The sequence below is a fragment of the Glossina fuscipes genome, unplaced genomic scaffold, assembly GCF_014805625.2.
Source record: "Glossina fuscipes isolate IAEA_lab_2018 unplaced genomic scaffold, Yale_Gfus_2 0, whole genome shotgun sequence".
Classification (NCBI taxonomy): domain Eukaryota; kingdom Metazoa; phylum Arthropoda; class Insecta; order Diptera; family Glossinidae; genus Glossina; species Glossina fuscipes.
In genome coordinates this window covers 31594159-31614246 of record NW_023998414.1, presented here as the reverse complement: position 1 = coordinate 31614246, position 20088 = coordinate 31594159, and the positions used below count along the sequence as shown (strand labels likewise).

Genomic DNA, 20088 nt, shown 5'->3' with positions numbered 1-20088 from the left:
CTGAAGACTTTTGAATATGGTTCGGAACGCGTCACTTTCTCGTTCACTTTCCATACAATGCCTTATTTTGAAGAATCATTATATGAACAAATGTATTAAGCGAAGTGGGCATTTAAAAGTGGTCCGTGTCCCACTATAAAGCTTTTGCATCCTTTTTATTTAAAGAAAAGCTAAAAAAAAAAACGTAAGTTAAAAGAATTTTTCGTAACTGAGCATAATAAGAATTCAATGAATGCAGAACGCTAGCGTTTACAGTCATTCATGAATCGAACAACTGCACGAACGACCTTCCGCAAGTCTTCAGATATTGGACACGATCTTTAAAGACAGAGCAGACTGCCCCGAACACTATGCCGCAGGTCACCAATCCAGTCATTCATTGATTTCATATTTCCTTCGAAAGATGTGATAATCAATCAATATTGAAATATGTCGCATAACCATAATATGAATGCGATGGCAGCGCTGTGTAAACTACAATCAGTCTGGGTTCCAGAACATGGTTGCATTTGCAACAATTGTAAAGCAAATGAAATAATTCAACCGATCATTATTCTCACCACAGAAAGAGCAAGGAAAGTATGGAAGCGAAAGATGGCAAAGGTATCAGGAGCCCAGGCTTCTCTTGTAAATATTTTCAGCGAGTCTCATGGTGGTTACAGTTAACCAAAATCGCATCAGCATTGAATATTTAAATATTAGAAAGAGCTGGTCTTCTTGTACCTCGCACTGGAACAAAGAAATCACCTGACTGATAAAAATTATCTCACTTCCCTATGTATCTCGTCAACACAAGCAATTAATGTCGTCGTCGACATTAAACAAACAAATAAAAACTTTGCTTGATTATCTCTCTTAGAATAGTTGGACTCGTATTTCACACTCGCCAAAAACGAAGAACAGAGCTCAGTTTTCTTCGATTCCCTTAAAGATCTTCCCTCATTGATCCATTTATTAAAGTCCATATGACATGTGTCACACATCCATCTCTCACTTTGTCGTACACGTTCGGAACTATAGACAAGTCGGTTCCGCAACAGCAATATACATTTGGAAACGTCATGTCTGCAAGAAAATAAAGTTAATCGATGAATGCTTCCATTTAGAAGCACAAGCGAAAACGACTTGAAGCAACAGGTCTGAAATCGGTTATCATGCCAGCGAACATCGGTATCGTGCATGAATTGAAAATCCATTATCTCCAAATATTCTTTACCGGGCTATCACACATTTGTAAAATAAAACCCCTTGTCAATTGTTTGAAAAGCAAGCTCGACAAATATTTGCGCTGCGCTTTAAAAAACTGCGCCGTCTTTGATTTATGCGTGAGAACGGCTGGCGACAAATTCAACAAACGCTTTTGCACTCTAAAGCACTTTAGAGTAAATTGTGTTAAACTTATTTTCGAAAAGATGATTATGCCGGAACAGTAGCTTTGAAAGAACTTCGAGTAATCATTGGCGATGCCATTTACCAAAATCTTGGAGAGTTAAGGAAAGATAACTACTACTTGTACGTATCGATGAAAGCAATTGGTTCACAACTTTAGTGTACCGACAGAAACATTATTGCAAAGATTACTTTCAAGGCATATTCATAGGGTCGCCTTTTGAAAAGAACAAGAATTCTAATGTTAAGTATTTTCTTTATAAATTGTTATATATATATATATGTATATATGTATGTACGTATGCATGTATGCATGTATGTATATATGTATATTATATAGCAAGTAATTTTCATATGTTCTATGCGATGTGGAAAAAGAGTGTCTTTGGTGAAAAAATTCAGACCTATTATGAAATGGCTTAAAGAAAAGTTTTATGAGGCGAGAAGGACATGAAACATCGTTTATTATATGACTTAAACTGTTACTACGCAAGGTATATATGAAATAATGTATTTTTAAAATCCTCACTATCACAAGAAAAAAAAAAAAAAAAAAAAAAAACACAATTCGAAGAATGGTACAAAGAAAGACGAGAACGTTCATAAATTTAAATCCCTGACAACTAAACGAGAGAAAGGTGAGGGAAAGAAATCATCAAAAATATAACTCTAGTTGGCCACAGACAATAATGCATCAAATTAAAAAGTTTTTGTCATAATTTTATTGCTAAACTTTTCGCTTCAATTCCTCTTTTCCTCTCCTCTACTTTATTTCCAGTGCACGTAAAATGCTAAAATATATGTATATATGTTTATATATATATAAAAAGAAATTTCAAATATAAAATAAACATTAAAAACTTATAAATGTAAAACTAAACAAATATGCTGCTAAGAAATTCCAAAACATATAAAACAGACAGACAAACAGACAGACAAACAGACAGACAAACAGAGAAGCAAACAAACAACCGCACGAAATAACAAGAAATTGAAATGAAAAATTCCCTTAAAATTTTATAACAAAAACAAAAACAATAATACAACAACAATATGATGGTAAGAAATGTTTGAAGCTATCTATGTAAGTGAAATGGTGTCATGGTGAAGGGCGAGGAAACGAAAGAGAACTAAAATGAGAAAGTGAAAGAGAAAGATGGTGAGAGAGAGAGACGGGAGAAGAGAAGAGAGGAAGCAAAAGAAACAAAAAACAAAAAAAAAAAAAAAAAAAAAATCTTTTTAGTTTTAAAAAACCACTAAAAGTGTCATAATTCGATGCCCACGAGACAACTCTCATACCAGAGAATATCAGTAACAACTCTATGTGCAACAGGAAGGAAACAAAAATTGAAGTGAAAATATGTACAAGGCGAAGGCATTAAAAACGAAAAACAAGAATCTGCATCAGCAGCCGCCGTAGTCGTAGCTCGTAGCATACAATCGCCGCGGTAGTAATAACTTCGGCTTTAGCTTTTTGTGTCAGTCACTAACAATGCAACGGTTGCCAAAGTTTTGCACAAATGTTTGGCAAACGTGCAAAACTTTTAGGATATCTAAAATATCCATATAAACACACAAACACACACACACACACACACACACAGATATGCGCATACCCGTATATACAGTTACCGTACCGATATAAGAACACAAACCCCAAGAGAATTGTTGCTCTTAGCTTTTCTTCTCTCTTTCATCCAAAGAATTAGTACAAGTTTGATGCTTGCATTTGAAAAATTTATTTTGTATGTGTGGTTTTGAGTATTGTTTAACAAAATGTCACTTATTTTAGTATTTTTGTTATTGCTATTGTAATACTGTAATACTGGTTACTTTTGTTATTGTTGTTTGTGTCTTGACTGTTGCCATTGCCGTATGTATATATATATATATATATATTTGTATATATATTTCAATCGAAAATAATAAGTTCGTCAGTATATGGGAATGCCAAGTTCACAAGACAGCTGCTGCTATTGCTGTTCCTGTTGCTGTTGATCCTTTCCACTGCTTTCATCGGGTAAGGAAAATGAAATATGTTCAAGTGCAACAAAAGTTTTGTTTTTTCTTTTTCTTTCTCGTTTTTTTTTTTTCCTTTTTTTTTTTTCTATAACAAAGCATACGCTTGACTACTTATTTGCCATTTTGATAACGGTACAAGTTAGCAGTTACAAGAGTTAGTTAGTAGTAGTGGCGGTGATAGTGATGTTGGTTATAAAAGTATTGACTTTATAAATGCGGGCATTAATCTACAGTTACATTTGAAAAATGTTAGTTTTACAATTCTACGATAAGATGAAAAAACAATCAAACATACCGTATTATTTAAATAAATATAAAGGTGAGCTTAATAAGAATACAACAAAAAAAAAAAAAAAAAAAGAAAGAAAAAAGAATAATTTCTACCCTTACATAGAAGGAGTATAAAACAATTGTTAAACGTTTTTATTGATTCTTTCGAACTTCAAAACTTTTAGTGATTCAATGATTCAGTTTACTGTCCTCAATGTATGCTAACGAAGCTATTGTACTCTTCAATCTATTCCCAATATATTCCATCAGATCGTTGAGCCTTCTTTTATTCGTATAATACATTTACCATCTCGGTAAGTGAGATTGGGTCGATTGTTGGCGATTTTTCTTCAACACTTTAACTGACGGTATTTAGCATATTTGTCGATTGAAATCTTCATATATCAAATCGAGTATCTATTACAGACGAACACTATCAACATCCTCGGTTTCGATTACGACAATCATGGATTTCGTAAAGAGCTTACAAGATTTTCTTGCTGGTCCCAAAGGACTTTTTTTATAAAGCGCATAACCAGACATACGCTATTTAATACCTATTGACATTTACACTGCACACATTGTATCATCTGTGGTTGATCTGCTGAACTGTAGAAGCAGAAGACCATCTAATCCCAATAATTCCTTCATAGTCGTATATGAAGAAGACGCTGGGTAGATTAAAGTTTCAAAGTTGGTTGAAAATAAATTGGTTGGAATTGGTTGGTTTATACAATCCGCTTGGCATCAAAACGCCAAGTCTAAAGTTTCTCTTCTCTTTATAGCAAAGCAAAGCAAAGAACGTCATCTATGCGTCTAACACGCTGATGGTCATTGAGAATTGATAAAGAGGGGAAAGAGATAGGGAGTGGCCGCAATCTACGGAGTGTTTGCGCGATTTTTGAGTGTTAAGCTACGATCGCGTACAATCAAGCCGTGCTGCGATTCGAACCTGGGAACAACGGCTTAGTAGTCGCGGTTCTTATCTACTCGCATGTTTAGGCGGACAGCTGCAGCTTATATCATTTGATCGCCAGCTGTCACAATACAAAATGAAATGCGTCTTGCCGCATGTGGTAATCATCGGATAAGTTATTTAAAATTATTTAAAAATATCTGGTCTTATGTACTACTTTAAGTGTATTACCTCTCTATTTAAGTATGCAACCGCTAGCGGAACCTTGTGTCTTAGCTGCTTATTATGAAAACTGAGACCGTCGAGCGCGTCATTGGTTTTCATTTATACGTTTCATTAAGCATATAAGTTATTTGGCATTTTGGATCGTCTCATTAGATGTTGCTTATCGTTTAATATGATGGCACGTGAGAAATTTTCCTATGTTAGTCACACTAGCACAGGCGTACTTAACGCTCATGTTTCTTAAATGCGTTTAGAGATTTGAAAAATTTGTATGAAAATATTTTTCAAAATTAAACAAACATACGGCAATCATCAGGTAATAATATCTGGGAAATATAATATAAAAAAAAGTTTCTTACACTAAATATTGGCTTTTCAAGGTTTTTTTTTAATATCGGCCTGTTTTTCGACTTTAACAGTTGTTACGTTGGAAGTTTTAGGTTAAAGTGAATTTCTAAAAAGAAGAATTTTTGTTCATCGCAAACACGAAACGACCGAATTTCCCGCTCGGATACAAAATTCTGAGATGCTTCTTATAAGCTCCTCTAAATGTTCTGGAACGAAGTACGGCAGAGAATTGCAATTTCTTTATACCGCTTTTCATGTTATGATAAAATGTTGTTTGCATAGTTGTTTTAATTATTTTGTGTAATGCCGATCTAATTATTATGCATTGTGTGAAACGTTTCTTGAAAATAATATACGATTTTTTTTTTTTTTTTTTTTTTTTTTTTGAGATATTTATGAGTCCCAGATTGCAAAAAGATTTGCACATTTTTCGAATATACATAAACTGCAATGAGAATTTTAACATCATAAGGAAATTGCTGACAACAACAACGTCATACATAAGTTGATGGAAACAGAGCGATTGCAATGCCGCGATAGACAAGCTTCGAATATCGATGGTCGACTACATACATTTGTTTCACGAGATCTACAGTTCAAAGTGTGAAACGGCGTGAACGTAATGGGCCGTCAATTAGTTGACATGTACAGCTCAGAGAAGTTAGTCATTCTTTTTCGGATGCCAATGGGCAATTGACGTTTGTGCTGTGGTTAACTGTTGTTATGGGAAAGAATCTCGTGTCAAAGTGCACTTGGATCTTGAAATCGCTACAACAGTTTTTTGATCATTTTAACATAGTACAAGATAGACGTGCTAATGTCCTTGCTAATGTCTTGCGCAAAGTGCAATAGATTAAAACCGATAGCTGGGATACTTTTTTTGATTAAATGAAGATCAACTTTTTGGCGCGACATTGTCATAAAAATGATGAAAAAATCATCGCCCCCGGCCTTGTTAACATGCCCTATCAATTATACAGGACCGGTATAGTTCTCATGTTGCGCAGAAGTCTTCATTTCAATGTGATCGACTGTTAAGTGAACATAGTGTACCTATCTATAATGGTACAATTGCACTCAGAAGATAATTAGTGCTATATAAGTGTATGCAAAATTAAAAGAACAATGCATGCATGCCGTTGAAAAGTGATAGAAAATATTAAGAAAGGTGGTATACGAAAGATGGAAATGCAAGATCAAAAAAAAAAAAAAAATATATATATATTTGCGATCACGACGAAAAAACTGCAAACAACGATTGATAAATAATGTGATTGCTATGACTGCGAGATGTAGATAAGAACCTGGAACACATAAATCGGAAATTTTGTGCGTGGAAACAGACATGCGAGATATGTGAAAGCGAAAAAATAATAGTTAAACGGTACTGAACTGGAAAAAGCCGAAGATATGAGTTTTAGTAAGAGTTGAACGCGCCTTGCGAAACCAATGATACCTCAGCTTGCCATTAATTACAGTTGGCTACAGCGAATATTGCTTTGTCGCTGGCAGAAGCTAGTCTTTTCAGATAGTCGTCCAGGCTTTTACAAGCTACTATAGGGAAAAATTATAGAGCTATTCACACTATGAAGACGTGAAGAAATTGCATTACTTTTATTATTGAGGGGGACGTCTTTCGTTCAAGGGGCACACGATGTGTAATTGTGAAGTTGGATACTTTTGTGCGAAAAAAGCTAATCTTTTGTTAACAACTAATGGTGAAATTAACTTATCCAAAATGGCTTGCACACTTCGCCAGAGAATGCTATTCTACACAAATTGAACGAACAACATGAAAATTGTGGCAATTACTTATACTGTTGGCCATTTTCAGAAATGGTGTTCCGAAAAAAGCGCACATAAAATTTTGAAGTGTGTTGTAGACATGTTCGTTATCACAATAAAAGATTTATAATGTTTTTCTAATGCTTGGCAATAATCCTAGCAATCATAAAGCTGTGCGTCCTTCCTTACTCTATGTTCTCGAAGATTTTTTGCTATAACTGTAGGTTTTGCTGCATCTATCAAAGATAGAATTGCATCTTTTATGCTTTACGAAAATTAAACAAACAAACAAAACGACAAGAAAATGTGTAATTTAATGGCACAATGCATAACCAAATGTAAAAACTTTATCCGAAACTTTTAATTTTATGCTGGAAGCTTTGAAAATTCCAGAATTGCTCTCAGCCTCATATGTTTTCAACGGTCGCCTTCCAAAGCACGTTACTTCAACGTATCTTCATTTGAACAGGATTTCAAATGAACACAAGTACCTTGTAAAGACTAGTGTAGTGCAAGAGCTAGAAATTTGCAACTTTCCATCGCGCGCATTCCATGGAGCGCATCGCGACAAAGTCGGAAATTTCAATAAAAAAAAAAAAACAACCCTAAAAATAGGAGAAAAGTTTCTAAAAAGTGTACAACGGTGCTGTACATTAAGAAGAGAGTTATGTTCTTTTTCTCCTGTGAGTCAGATCATCAACAACAACAACAGATGATTTACTGAGTTGCCAGTTAATATGTTTCAATAAAATGGTTTTGTCATCGCAATTGGATTAGAGCTGCGCATAAATTATGTGGTTCGAATTTTCTCCATAAAAAACCATCATTTGGCTAAGCACTGGCGAGCAACTTGTTACAGAAAACAAAAAGTTTTTTAGTGCATCGAGCAATTTTTGCGCCTTTTTCGCAGTTCTTCTTGGGCAATGTACATATGCGACGTAATCGATCTTAAATGATGCGTGAAAATATACATATACGGGAAAGAAGAAATTATGATCAGTTAGCAGTGCTCGAATCAAATTCATTATAACGAACTATATCCGACAACAACGATAGAAACAATATTTTAAGTGAAAGGAAAACATTTGCAATTGAATGACGTGTCATGGGTCGAAGCAATTCATATAAAGTATGGGTTTTATAATAATTAAACAGTTGTGCAATAATGAGAGAATGACGACTGACCCAAGTATTAATTCCTTCACCATTATTGAGATATCGTATACGAAAGCTATTAAAGATGGAAATTTTAAGAAAGTAACGTTATGTATGCGTTCTTATAAACTAAATTAAATTTACAAAATTTAATAATTTTATCGTAAAGAAAAAAGAAAACACATATTAGTCTTTTACAGTCAATGAGCTAACGTTAGTACACATAAAGTACTTATCCATAGAATAAGGTAGTCAGTGTTGTATTTATCAGTCTCAAGGCTACGTTACCAAAACATTTAATGTACAACAAATTTTGTCTTCTATATAGATGTAGGACTTGCTAAGCGACGGTTGCTATTATTTAGAGTGCTTGTACAACTTTTAGATCCATAACGGTCGTAACAGGGCTCTTGCACAGGCTAATTCGCTTCAAGAGCACAATTTATTTAAAGATTTTACTTCGCAAGCCTTTTTCGAATTACGTCATATGCACGAATCGATCGTACAATGCACAATGATTTTATGTTTTCTGTGAAATCTTCAATTATTGTAGAATAGTTCTCTTAGCTAGAATGTGCCCCTATCTCGTTTAAAATTTTTGATTTTATAAATTTATTTTCTCATACAAATAAACAAATTCTCACAATTTTATTTATGCTATTTTAACAAATATATAATTGTTGTTATTTGTTGTTTTCGTTGATTTATTCTGTTAGTAGTTAGTAGTTGACTAGAAGCACTCAGAGAAAAATTTAATTATAAATTAAAGTGTAGTTGAACGTCGCGATATGGATACACGCTGTTAAATGAAACTTTAATTTAGCTAATGCCCAGAATAGTTTTTATTGGTATGGATACAAGTTTGGTCTTTTTGCAAATATATTTTGCAATTAGTTACGTAAGACGTTAGCAACCCTGGATACAGATATAGCAAAACAATTGTGAACTTTTCATAAATATGTTCTGCATGTTTTCTTGCCTAAGCAAACGAAGTGCAATACACTTGAAGAATTTGCTTATAATACAAGCCTGAAGATATGCTAGGAATTTTTAAAAAATGTCAACATCTCTTAATCACTTTTCTATTCAATATTTGAAAATGTAATCAGTTTAGAAAAATATCTATTGAGCTTATTTTTTTTTTATTTTTTTTTGTTTTTTTTGTTTTCTATAAAATTGTGTGCAAAATATTAGAGAATATTTGCATACATAATGTAATGTATGTATACACGGGTATATATATATATGTGATTGCACGCAAGAATGCATCTAAACATATTTAAATAACATACAGAATATATGATAACCTTTAACAAAAATTTGAATGCAATGAAATCGAATAACAATTCAATTGAATCGAATGACAATGATCATCATTTAATACGAATTGAAATAAGAATAGAATGTAAATACAACAAACTGCAAATAAATAATAATGTGATACAAAATCAAAATTGAACAAAACCATTCTGATTGATGTTATTAAATTATCTAACAATTATTTCAAGTATTTAGACAAACATATATTATTACTATGTTTACTGAATTATTTATTAATTACGAAACTAAGCAAAGAAACACAAATGCAGGAAACAAATCAAGGCAGCAAGCTGAGTGAAATTAAATTGATTAAAACAAACAATCCACTATTGTTGTTTCGCTTTATTTTAAACTTTAAATATATATATATATATATATATATATATGTATATATGTATATATCAAGTATTATAACTTCATGTAACTGTATTTGTATATATAATATTATGCATCATAATAAAATTATTTATAAGTAAGAATATGGTACGTATCATAAACAATTTATTGTAAACACTTTTTACATATATATATATATATATTTCACATTTCGAAAACATACACATAGTCAACTACTCGTATTGCTTTACAAGCTAACGATTACCGGCACGTAAATATCAAAGAGGTCAAATAAGGTAAATAAATAATAATTATTTAGAATCATTCAAGCCTCCGTACCACCGACAGAGTCTATGCTTACGGCAATTCGGCGATTTTATTCACTTAAATATTTTCGTAAAAATTGCCCTAACAGCTGTTAATAGATGTGACAGAATTATGCTGAAGCTTTTCAAAACAAACATGACTGAAGGATCTTTTCTTCAGCAATGAAAGAAGAGAATATACAAAGTATTATTACTTTATGAATTTCTTTTCAAAAAAAAGTTTTCTTCTTTTTCTTGTTTATTATTTAAAATGAGCCCTACCTCCAATATTCAAAAGTCATATTTAGAAGATTTTGTGAATTTTCGAATTTGTTATGTTGCTCAAAACGTCGATCTATCGGGAGAAGTCATTGGTGCTTAAAACTAACACGTTCTTGTCGAGACTACGAATTTTGAACTGGCGGAGATAATTAACGTGCCGCCGTTTAGAACCGATCGATTTCAAACGTCAGCTGTGCACTTTCATAATAACGTTCAACTGTGAAACAGGTAGAGTTCTCTTCTTCGAGTCATTTTAAGGGATTTTATAGTTCGCATTTGAGAGCTCGTTTTTTCACATCCCACGTATTTCACTGTGTAATAAATAGTTCAAACCTGAAGACAATCTCTTGAGAAAAAATTCTTCATTGTTTGTTTTTTTTTTTTAAACAACTTGTCGTACCACTTTCATTTTTTTTTTTTTTTGTAATATATATTAGAATATTTATTTGAACCGTTTTTGTGAGCACCCGAACACGTCTAGAGACATGTGTAAAGTTTGTTTTTCAGTCTTTTATACATAAATTAAAGAAAACTGATAATTTTCAGGTTCACAAGGTCGATCGGGCCATTAGACTTATTCAATTCCACCATTTTTTTTTTTTTTTTCTTTCTAATATGATCACTCTCTCAGAGGATGCCGCGTATACGTTTAATGCGGTGAAGGCCAGAAAGCATTGGAAGACGGGGCAGAGATAGCAAGTGGAAGACACTGTAGCCTAGTGGTTGTATGGACAATCGGAAAAGATTATACTTTTACTGACTGAGAATTTACATTAGCTATGGTCAAGTACGGTCAAAACGCACCGAGATTTGAACCCGCGAACACGGGGTTAGTAGTCTCGCCTTTTATCTACACTACTTGAAATTTTCATTAAGAAGCAGAAGATTCGTTTCATAGTCATGCTAACGCTAAAGTTTGACTAAATCCATCGATAGGTCCGCCCACGCCAAGAAATATTTTTTGCATTGTATATTACGTAAACTTTGTACCTTATACTCCGGAAATATTCAGTGGGTTCTGCGTTTCTTTTCAATGATATTGATTGCAGTTTTCTTCACTTACCTTTAACAGCCCATGCGTCTTCTTGGAAACGTTTGGCAAAATTTATGCTAATTGTTACCCCTTTAATGAGTTTGGTTACGTTCGGCATTCTTTGCCATTTGTGGAATGACCCGAGTTTTTAAAGTTTGGTAAACACTGCGCGACGTTAATAAGTTCAAAATCCTCGATTTCGTTCATCATAACACACTATAAGTAGTTTAAATGAAAAAATTTAATTGCGTTTTGCATTTTATTGTAAAAAATGACAATTTTTTTCGCAATAACTAAACTCATATGGATTTTGCTCCAGAGTTTTAAAATTAGCATAAATTTAATTACATTTTATTAACACGAAAAAAAAAATAAAAATAAAAAAATTAAAATTATATTACACAAATAAAATAAACAAAAATTCAAAAGAAAAAAGGAGAAGAATAAATCACGACTTATCATTAAAATGGAATTAATCATGATCTCGACATTGTTGGCGATAATCAAGCACTTGACCTGGAGGACACTTATTCAGCTGAAAAAGGAAACGATCATCAATTGCATCGGGTAATACTTTATGATTTCCTTCTGTTGTTGTTGATGTAGATGCTGTTGAATGCTCACCTGTTGTTGCGGCTGAAGGTAATGGGGCCAGCGGCACTTTTTCGGTGGGCTCTTCATTGAATACGACACGCGTCGATTCGCTGGATGGCTTGTCATCAGTTAATCGATGTTTTACCTCATCGAATTTTTGTGCTACCGATGTTCCAAAGTCTTTGGCGGAATTCGCTATTTTATCAGTCCACGGTTTTGCTGATTCCTGGATGTCTTCAGCCCCCTTCTTAATCGAGCATCCAACTTTTTTAAACCATTGCTTAACTTCACCTTCGTCCGAATCGCTGGACGGTTCATCGCAATCGGCTTGTACGTTTACGATATACAAGGCCGTCATAACGGCAACAGCGAACCATAAAGACGACTTCATTTTATTTGATTTGATTTTTTTTTTTTTTTTTTTTTTTTTTTGATTTAGATTCGAAATGATTTTGTTTTGCGTGCTATTTGTATTTTTCTAGTCTCTAGTCTCGAAACAACTGACTTGATTGAGATTATGAGGTAAAGTGTTTAGCGCAAGCTAAGCAATAGAGGTGCATGACAGTAGGTATGCACGCGTGCATATGTGTCGTTGGTTTATAATTAACTTATACGCTTTACATTTTGAGAGAAAATAAACCGAAAACCAGTTTCATATTTTTCATGCAGTGCTGCCTCTGTGTTGCTGTCCGATTCTCGTAATTATTAGCCGACTTAAGTGTGTATTAAGTGGTTGTGTTAAACCAAGCAAAATATGTTCATAAAACTTCTAAAGATCAACTCATTTATTACAATTAAACGAGAAAGTACAATTTACGAGGCGTAAAGACAGACAACTTAAAAATATTCCATTGCGTTCTCTTTTTAATTTGACTATAAGCGATAGTTGCTTTCTCGCCAATTAAAAAAGAGAAGAAGTAACGGAGGCTTCTATAAAGGCAACGCCCAACAACATCGACATCGTGTCAGCCCAGCCTTATCTCGAACTAATTCGTGATTATAATTCGATATCTGTCATCATATTTCATAACCGGGTCGGTAACGGTACAAAAACGATTTGAAAACTGTATTGAATTTTATAAAATTTTTAAAAACTTTCTTTTAGTTTTTAAAATTAAATATCCACTTGAAAATGTTGTTTATGATGACAGATTGTTGCTGTTCTTGTCCTTTCGAACTACTTATATGATTTAAAAAAAAAACAAAAGCAAACACATTTACCTGTTCTCTAAATTTAATTTTATTCTATGGACTTTAAGGGTTAAACACATTCACTTATGTATACGTTCACATAAACCATTATGATCCATAACAAATCCTTCGGGACACAAATGCAATCGATCGTCGACAGCGGATATCTCATTATCGGTGTCGGATGCGTAAATTGCTGTTACTGTTGTTACAGCTCGAGGTGTTGTAGTTGTTTCTTTTGGCGTCAATTCCGTTTCGATTAAAGTTTCATTCTTGATACCAGTCTGTTGTATATCGCCCACTAATTTATCCATAAATTCGCCAAATGTATGCAATATACCGAAACCTAAACGCTTTGCTGCCGCCTCTAAACGTTTCGCCTCCTGCTCCAATTCATCCATCCAGGGTTTGGCCTTTTCCAATGAGCATTGTATGCTATGCAAGAAATTCTTAATTCCTTTATTATCAGCGTTTTCCGTCTTGTTGACTTTATAATTTGAATCATCGCAAACAATCGAAGCCGTTTCAGTTTGCTCTACGGCCAAGCATAATATTATAATGGCCGATATCAAAGTCCAAATTTTCATTATTACGATTCGTTTCGATTCTTTCGCGATAATAATGAATGAAATGATAAAAGAAAAAACTTTCTCAACTTCTTGTTGATCACTTTTAAAAATTTGGTTCTTTCCTTAAAGACTCGTTAGCAGAGACTGATTGGTTTCAGGTTTTTCGGTTATATACATTGATGTAGCAAATGTTGTTGACATCGTTGTTGTAACTGCTTCTGCTAAAGAAAAAGTGGTTAAGTAACTGTCTTGTTTACGAATCTTACTTTATACGAACATAGATATGCTTTCATGTGAATATATATATACATATATATATATATATATATATATATATATAGATTTATTGTTTATATAAACATGTATGCGCGTCGTCTGCGCCAAGTATAACGTACCATTTTTCTCTTTAACTGGTTTTTTAACTTAAACGCTGTTAAAGTTCTTTTAAGAACTTGAGCGCTTGAGTTTAATACCTTTCTAACCAGTCATCTTGTACGCTTTAGAAAGTTCGAATATCTAACGTGTGGGAGAATTAAAACAAATTTCTATATAAAATTTTTCTAATATTAGAAAGTAAGTAAGAAAATTGTTTATTTTAATTTTTTTTTTTTTTTTTTTTTTATGCTCGAGTGCGAAAAGTAATTTTTTAATGAGGCCTTTACTTACATTTCAAACACATTGTAACCTAAGGTCACAATGCTCTGTTCAGTTCGTAAATTCCTACATCTTAACAATTCGAACATTCAATGAAGGCTTTATGTTGAGCTATAAACATTCGCGTTGTCGATAATTGAAATGAGAGAATAAAATGGAATGTAACATGAAGGCCTATAAAAATCTCCATTAATTCTTAATGAAAGGATGAATAATATTTTGCTTAGGTGAAGACTTTGTCTGCGGCCAATGGCCGTAGCTAAGCCCTATACCGCCCAAGTTTGCATGAATATACTTTATCGATCTATTCAGTATCGTTTTTTTAATTTTTTTAAATTTTTCCATCGGGCTGTTGTACGTTCGCGTACTTTTGTGTTCAACGTCCAACATTCAAGTCTGAGTTTTTGCGATATTTTCACCAAATTCGTTACACTATTTCGTTTCATCGTTTTATTTTTGAAAGGTCGCTACATGAAGAAAGCAAAAAACGCTGTAGAGAGGCACGGCCCACCATTACTACCCTGAAGTAATCCATATATCGACATTTCAAAACAAAGCATTATATTGTGGAACGATCGAAAGTCGAAATAGTTCAATAGTGTTTGTCGTCGGGCCAAAAACTCGCCAGTGTACCAAAATTTCATCAAAATATTTCAAAAATTGTTGATTAAGTATGTGTGCGCATGTGATGATTTCAAGTCCCTTAGGCAATATAAATCGCCTATATAACGATTTATGTATGTTTCAATGGACAGAGTTATGTTGTTCGGTACTATATGTTTTAATTTATAATTATGCAAAAGAATATACTTATGACTGCGGAGTATGTTACGTTTATAAGTTTGGCATGAAAAATATTTTTATTCAATTACGATCGGTTTTTATGAAAACAACATTAAAAAGGTCGGAGTAAATACTGTGCTCTTGGTATTTGAGTTTGACAACAACTTGCGTCAATAAAACAACAGAAAAATTTGGAGAAATGATTTGTTTACCTGAATCATATCATTCACTATTCTTTCCAAGATATAAATAAGAGGAAAAGAGATTCGTTTCTATTTAAAACAATTCGCTTAGATCTAAACGCAATGTTAATTGAATAGAATGTGAGAAATTGTTTTAAAAATGCGAGTCTTGAATGTGTATACTTATGCGAATTCGTGGTTACTTGAAAGCAAAAGAAAAGAGTAAGTAGTGCTAGATGTATGCCACAGTATCGGGTATATCAACATAATAGCTTTTGTTTGACACAACAGACTGTGTTATGTGTGAGTGTATGCTCAAGGCCTATGGGATAGTTCAGTCCGTGTTTGAAATTTCAGTTCCTGAATATGGTCCGAGGGGATTTGCTGGTTGAGCTGGAATCAACTCGTTCCACAATCTCCGATGTCTATCAAAAAAGGATATCGTGCACAGAATGCACAGGGCGTGGCATATCAGAAAATTCGAAATCACTTATATGAGATTTTTCTAACCATCTTCAATACACACTTCTACACACTTCTGCAGCATTTTTTCCTTGTTGCGGTGTAAATGAATTTTGTCAAAAGCCATGCGTACACGCTCGCATCCCACTTAACAGTAGTAATGAAGCATCTTCTCGTTTTAGTTCATTTACTAGTACGTTAGCTAGAGAAAACTAAGTATGCATTAAATAAATACTCGAGTACTTATCGGAACTTATTCTAAACGAAATGGACAGAATATTCCGCTAGACCTAACATAATAGGATCGCGTTAAGATTCGCCTCATTTTGCAGAATTGTGTATAAATTTCACACTGCAATGACATTTTGCAAGTGAAAGCTAAATGGTTTTCAGATACACTCGTTGTACATTCACTGGTTGGATGCGGACAATGCCTGAAGGAGATCATACTTTTTTAAAATATTTTATTCCAAGAGACGAAGGTGATTTTCATCTGTTTGTTTGTCGAACGGTCTCCATAATTGAACAGAAGAAAAAGAGATAGCAAACTCTCTCTCTCTCTCTCTCTCTCTCTCTCTCTCTCTCTCTCTCTCTCTCTTTTACCCACAATGAGTAGCATTGTAGTTCGATCTTTAGACTACCGATCTATTGATATTGAAGTCTTCTCTTTTCGAAAGTTTTTCTCCTTGAATTGTTACGGCGTTGACGGATTTTGTTTGACCGAAAAATGAGGTTATGGATACGAACGATATTTGTTTTGAAAAGAAGGGCTTTGCCTGTGACATAGCCTGCTCTATTGCTTGTTTGATTTAAAATGATATCACCTCTGATATAAGAAAATGAATAATATGAGAATGGCAGTGAGTTGAATATGGTACTAAAATCTTCGCGCAGGCGTGGCCCGATTTAGTAATGTTTTTTAGATAGAAGCAATCGTAATACAAGAGAAATGTTGGAAAAAATTATTAACAATCTGCTTAGACGCTATTGAAAGAAATTGCATTTGAAACGCGGTGAAAAAGGAACAATAATGGAGCCATTCTTGCAAGGCATAGTTAGTTTAAGGCGATTTGCCGTTGACGCAGGTGTCAGTGTAAAAGAATCCAGCAATCTCTTATTACAATGAAAAAACGTTAGTGAATAATATTTTAAGGATATTGTAGAAGACTTGCACGGAGAGAATGCAATTTGCAGGCGTCCTCTGGTGAACTGTTTTGAAATGTCTCGCTTAAAATCTTGATATGCGTACAGATAGGTTTTTTTAATTTCAATAAATTTTTTACTATCTCTTTCTATTAGTCCGCGATTTTTTCAAAGTAACAGCTTATTTTCAAAAGTCGTTATATGGGAAGAGTGATCGGAAAAATGTATCGATTCAAACCGCTTTTAATAGCGTTCATCCTTGGACCAAAACAAGTCAGTGTACGAAATTTCATTGAAATACCTCAAAAGTTGCGACCTGTAGGTTGAACACAAAAATACACGGACAGCCATCAAACGAACAGACGGACGGACAAGCTTAGATCGATTCAGAATTATTTTGTCGATACTTTTTTTTTTTTTTTTTAAAGGTGTGCCAATCTCTAGGCATTCTGGGCACTATCCCGCTACAAGTGATATAAGGTATAAAGTTCTCACGAGTTATCCTCATCTCTGTCGAGAAATTAAAACATCTTCCAAAGCCATACCCAAATGGATGAATTTTAAAATGAAAAAATTTCTAAAATACATATTATATTTTACGCTTTTATTTATTGCAATATATTCTGTTAGGCTGCATGTTATTAGTGGCCATATATCAACGCTATGCACTCAGTGAATATAACTTTTTTTTTTTTTTTTTTTATTCATACGCACTTTTTTCGGAAGGCAGAACCATTTTTAAAACTTTTCAAATTAACGTGAATGTATGTAGATATATACATAGTAAATATTATCTTTAAAATGAGAAAAAAAAAAATATATATATATTATTTTTCATTTTTGACAGCTGGGATGAGTTGAGTAGATAAGCGCATATATTCACTTAGGTCATGGAAACGAATTTTGTCTACAGTTGTGGCAACATTATGATTTAGTTGCATACGATTCCGGACAATCATTGATTTCCGTAACTTACGTATACGACCTATGGGAGAAGATTCCACGTAACATATATCATATGTCACGTAAGCATTTGTTTCTCCAAAGCTCGAAGAAAAGTTTTCAATTCATTTGAACGCGTTGCGTTGCTACTGTAGGCAAGTTATTCATTTTTATTTCATTTAGAGTGCTTGACACGAACGTGCCTAATCAAGGACCGATTTATTGCAATCTATATAATTCTAAAGGAATCAAACAGCACCGAGCACAGCTGCTCGGATCAAAGCGATAAATCGATAAATGGAATAATTCATTATTTCATTAATTTTTTGCAAAAAGACGCATATATTGTGCAATTGAGTGAACAACAAAGATATGCTCTAGTCGTTTAGTATTTATAGTATAATATCCAAATTGTTCGAGATCCCAATATCGCATTCAATACCTATAGATTACTTCTAGAGTTTCATTATAGACTCACATGCGCGTTGTCTATCTTCACCACAAGTTTCCATAGTTTCGAAACACTTTTCATGGCTTTGAACGGTTTATTAAACCTTTCGTTAATGCTATGTGAAGTTTGATTTAATACCAAAATGTTTTTATCTATACAAGATACTAAGTAGTCTTTAAAACAGATTTCCACGTTCAAGTGTTTCATATCATTTAACACAGATTTAATTCGCATGACTAATTTAATTGCCCCTAATAGGTTTGTTTTATGCAATACCTACACGTATTCAATCAGGATGTAAAGTTCTTTGCGACATTACAGTAAGCGTCAGTTAAATTAATCTGCTAAACTTATTTCAGGATTGGTCTAAGAAAAACTTGCTAAAAGATTAGCCAAACATTTTGTCATCAATGACTAATTTGTAGCTCCTTGCCAAGCATTCTTGCAAAATTTCTCAAAAATTGCAAAAATTGTTTTATGTTTTAAAGGAATTTTTGGCGAGATTGCACCTGATCAAGATCAAAGGAAAAAACTTTAGCACAAATAAATAAAACAGCTTTTGAAGAGGAAAAAAGAAAAACAAAAAAAGAAATCACTTTATTTGTTTGATATGAGTGGAGAAAACATACATAAGCAAATTGAACGTTTCAAAGATAATTTTGAATCTGGGAAAATGCGAGAACAATATAATAATAATTTGTTTGTCAATCCACACTCGTTGCAATCAATTTCGTTCATTTATTTTGTCGATTTTTTCCTTCGGGCGCCGGGCAACGGGCGACGGGCGACAGGGAACGGGCAACGGGCAACGGGCAACAAGCAACGGGCAACTCAAGAGATTTCTCGCATATATGGGCGAATATGTCGGCTGTGGGTCGTAAACAAGCACATGATTGCAATAAACAATAAAAGTACATTAACTAATAATAATAAAGAAATTATTTTGAATGAACTGAATATATCAATCAATTCAATTCAATTCAATTCATTCATATTCGTACAAACATACATTTGATATTTGGCTTAACTATGAAATCGCCTGCATTTACTTAATTACTATTTCCGTAATTTACTGCAGTTACCCAATGCATCTAGAATGTGACCGTGTCCGCACAATTGATCCCCTTTTAATATATCCGGATTAACGATTTCCACATTATCGGCGAACAGTTTATGCTTAATTTCGAAGCTTTCATCGGAATCTTTGCTTAAATGATCTTTAATATCGTGAAATTTCGTTGCAATTTTCGAGCCAAGATTTTCAGTTTTTTCTTTTAATTTTTTTGCACCTTCCCTAACACCTTCACGCAGCTTTTTTGCACCTTCTTTAACATCTTCGCCGAGCTTGGAGGCGCCTCTTTTTATATGGCAGCCCCATTTCTTGAAAAAACCAGCCAAATGCTCTTCGGATTCTCGGGATATTTTAGGTCCAATATCTGATAAAGTTGCGGGTAATATTCTCTCCTCGCAATCTAACAAATCAGCATTTGAACCAACAAAAGTTACAATAAACATTAAAATCGTAATAATGAAAATATTTTTCATTTTTGCAAACAGTCAATCAATTTATTTATGATTTTAGGAAAAGGAAAAAAAATAAAATAAAATAAAACAAGAAAATAAAAAAAAACAAAATTCCACTTCAGAACACTTGTCTAAAGCAAATGTTTGACTAAAAAATTTTATCGTTACTTGGCGATGTGAAAGTATCGCGTAAAACTGATATTTTTG

General features: G+C 33.4%; 3 protein-coding genes across 3 annotated transcripts; all 3 read right to left on the bottom strand.

Moving 5' to 3' along the window:
- Positions 1 to 11609: 11609 nt before the first annotated feature.
- On the bottom strand, positions 11610 to 12503 carry LOC119636051. The gene is made up of 2 exons (XM_038031138.1): positions 12011 to 12503; positions 11610 to 11921 (listed from the first exon to the last, which is right to left on the bottom strand). Exons 1-2 carry the CDS (start codon positions 12369 to 12371, stop codon positions 11914 to 11916), a joined length of 369 nt encoding a protein of 122 aa, XP_037887066.1. The 5' UTR covers positions 12372 to 12503; the 3' UTR covers positions 11610 to 11913.
- A 748-nt stretch (positions 12504 to 13251) lies between these two features.
- Positions 13252 to 13825, bottom strand: LOC119644325. The gene has a single exon (XM_038043899.1). It carries the CDS (start codon positions 13756 to 13758, stop codon positions 13252 to 13254), a length of 507 nt encoding a protein of 168 aa, XP_037899827.1. The 5' UTR covers positions 13759 to 13825.
- Positions 13826 to 18914: 5089 nt separating this feature from the next.
- On the bottom strand, positions 18915 to 20088 carry LOC119638440. The gene is made up of 2 exons (XM_038035215.1): positions 19367 to 20088; positions 18915 to 19225 (listed from the first exon to the last, which is right to left on the bottom strand). Exon 1 carries the CDS (start codon positions 19900 to 19902, stop codon positions 19414 to 19416), a length of 489 nt encoding a protein of 162 aa, XP_037891143.1. The 5' UTR covers positions 19903 to 20088; the 3' UTR covers positions 18915 to 19225; positions 19367 to 19413.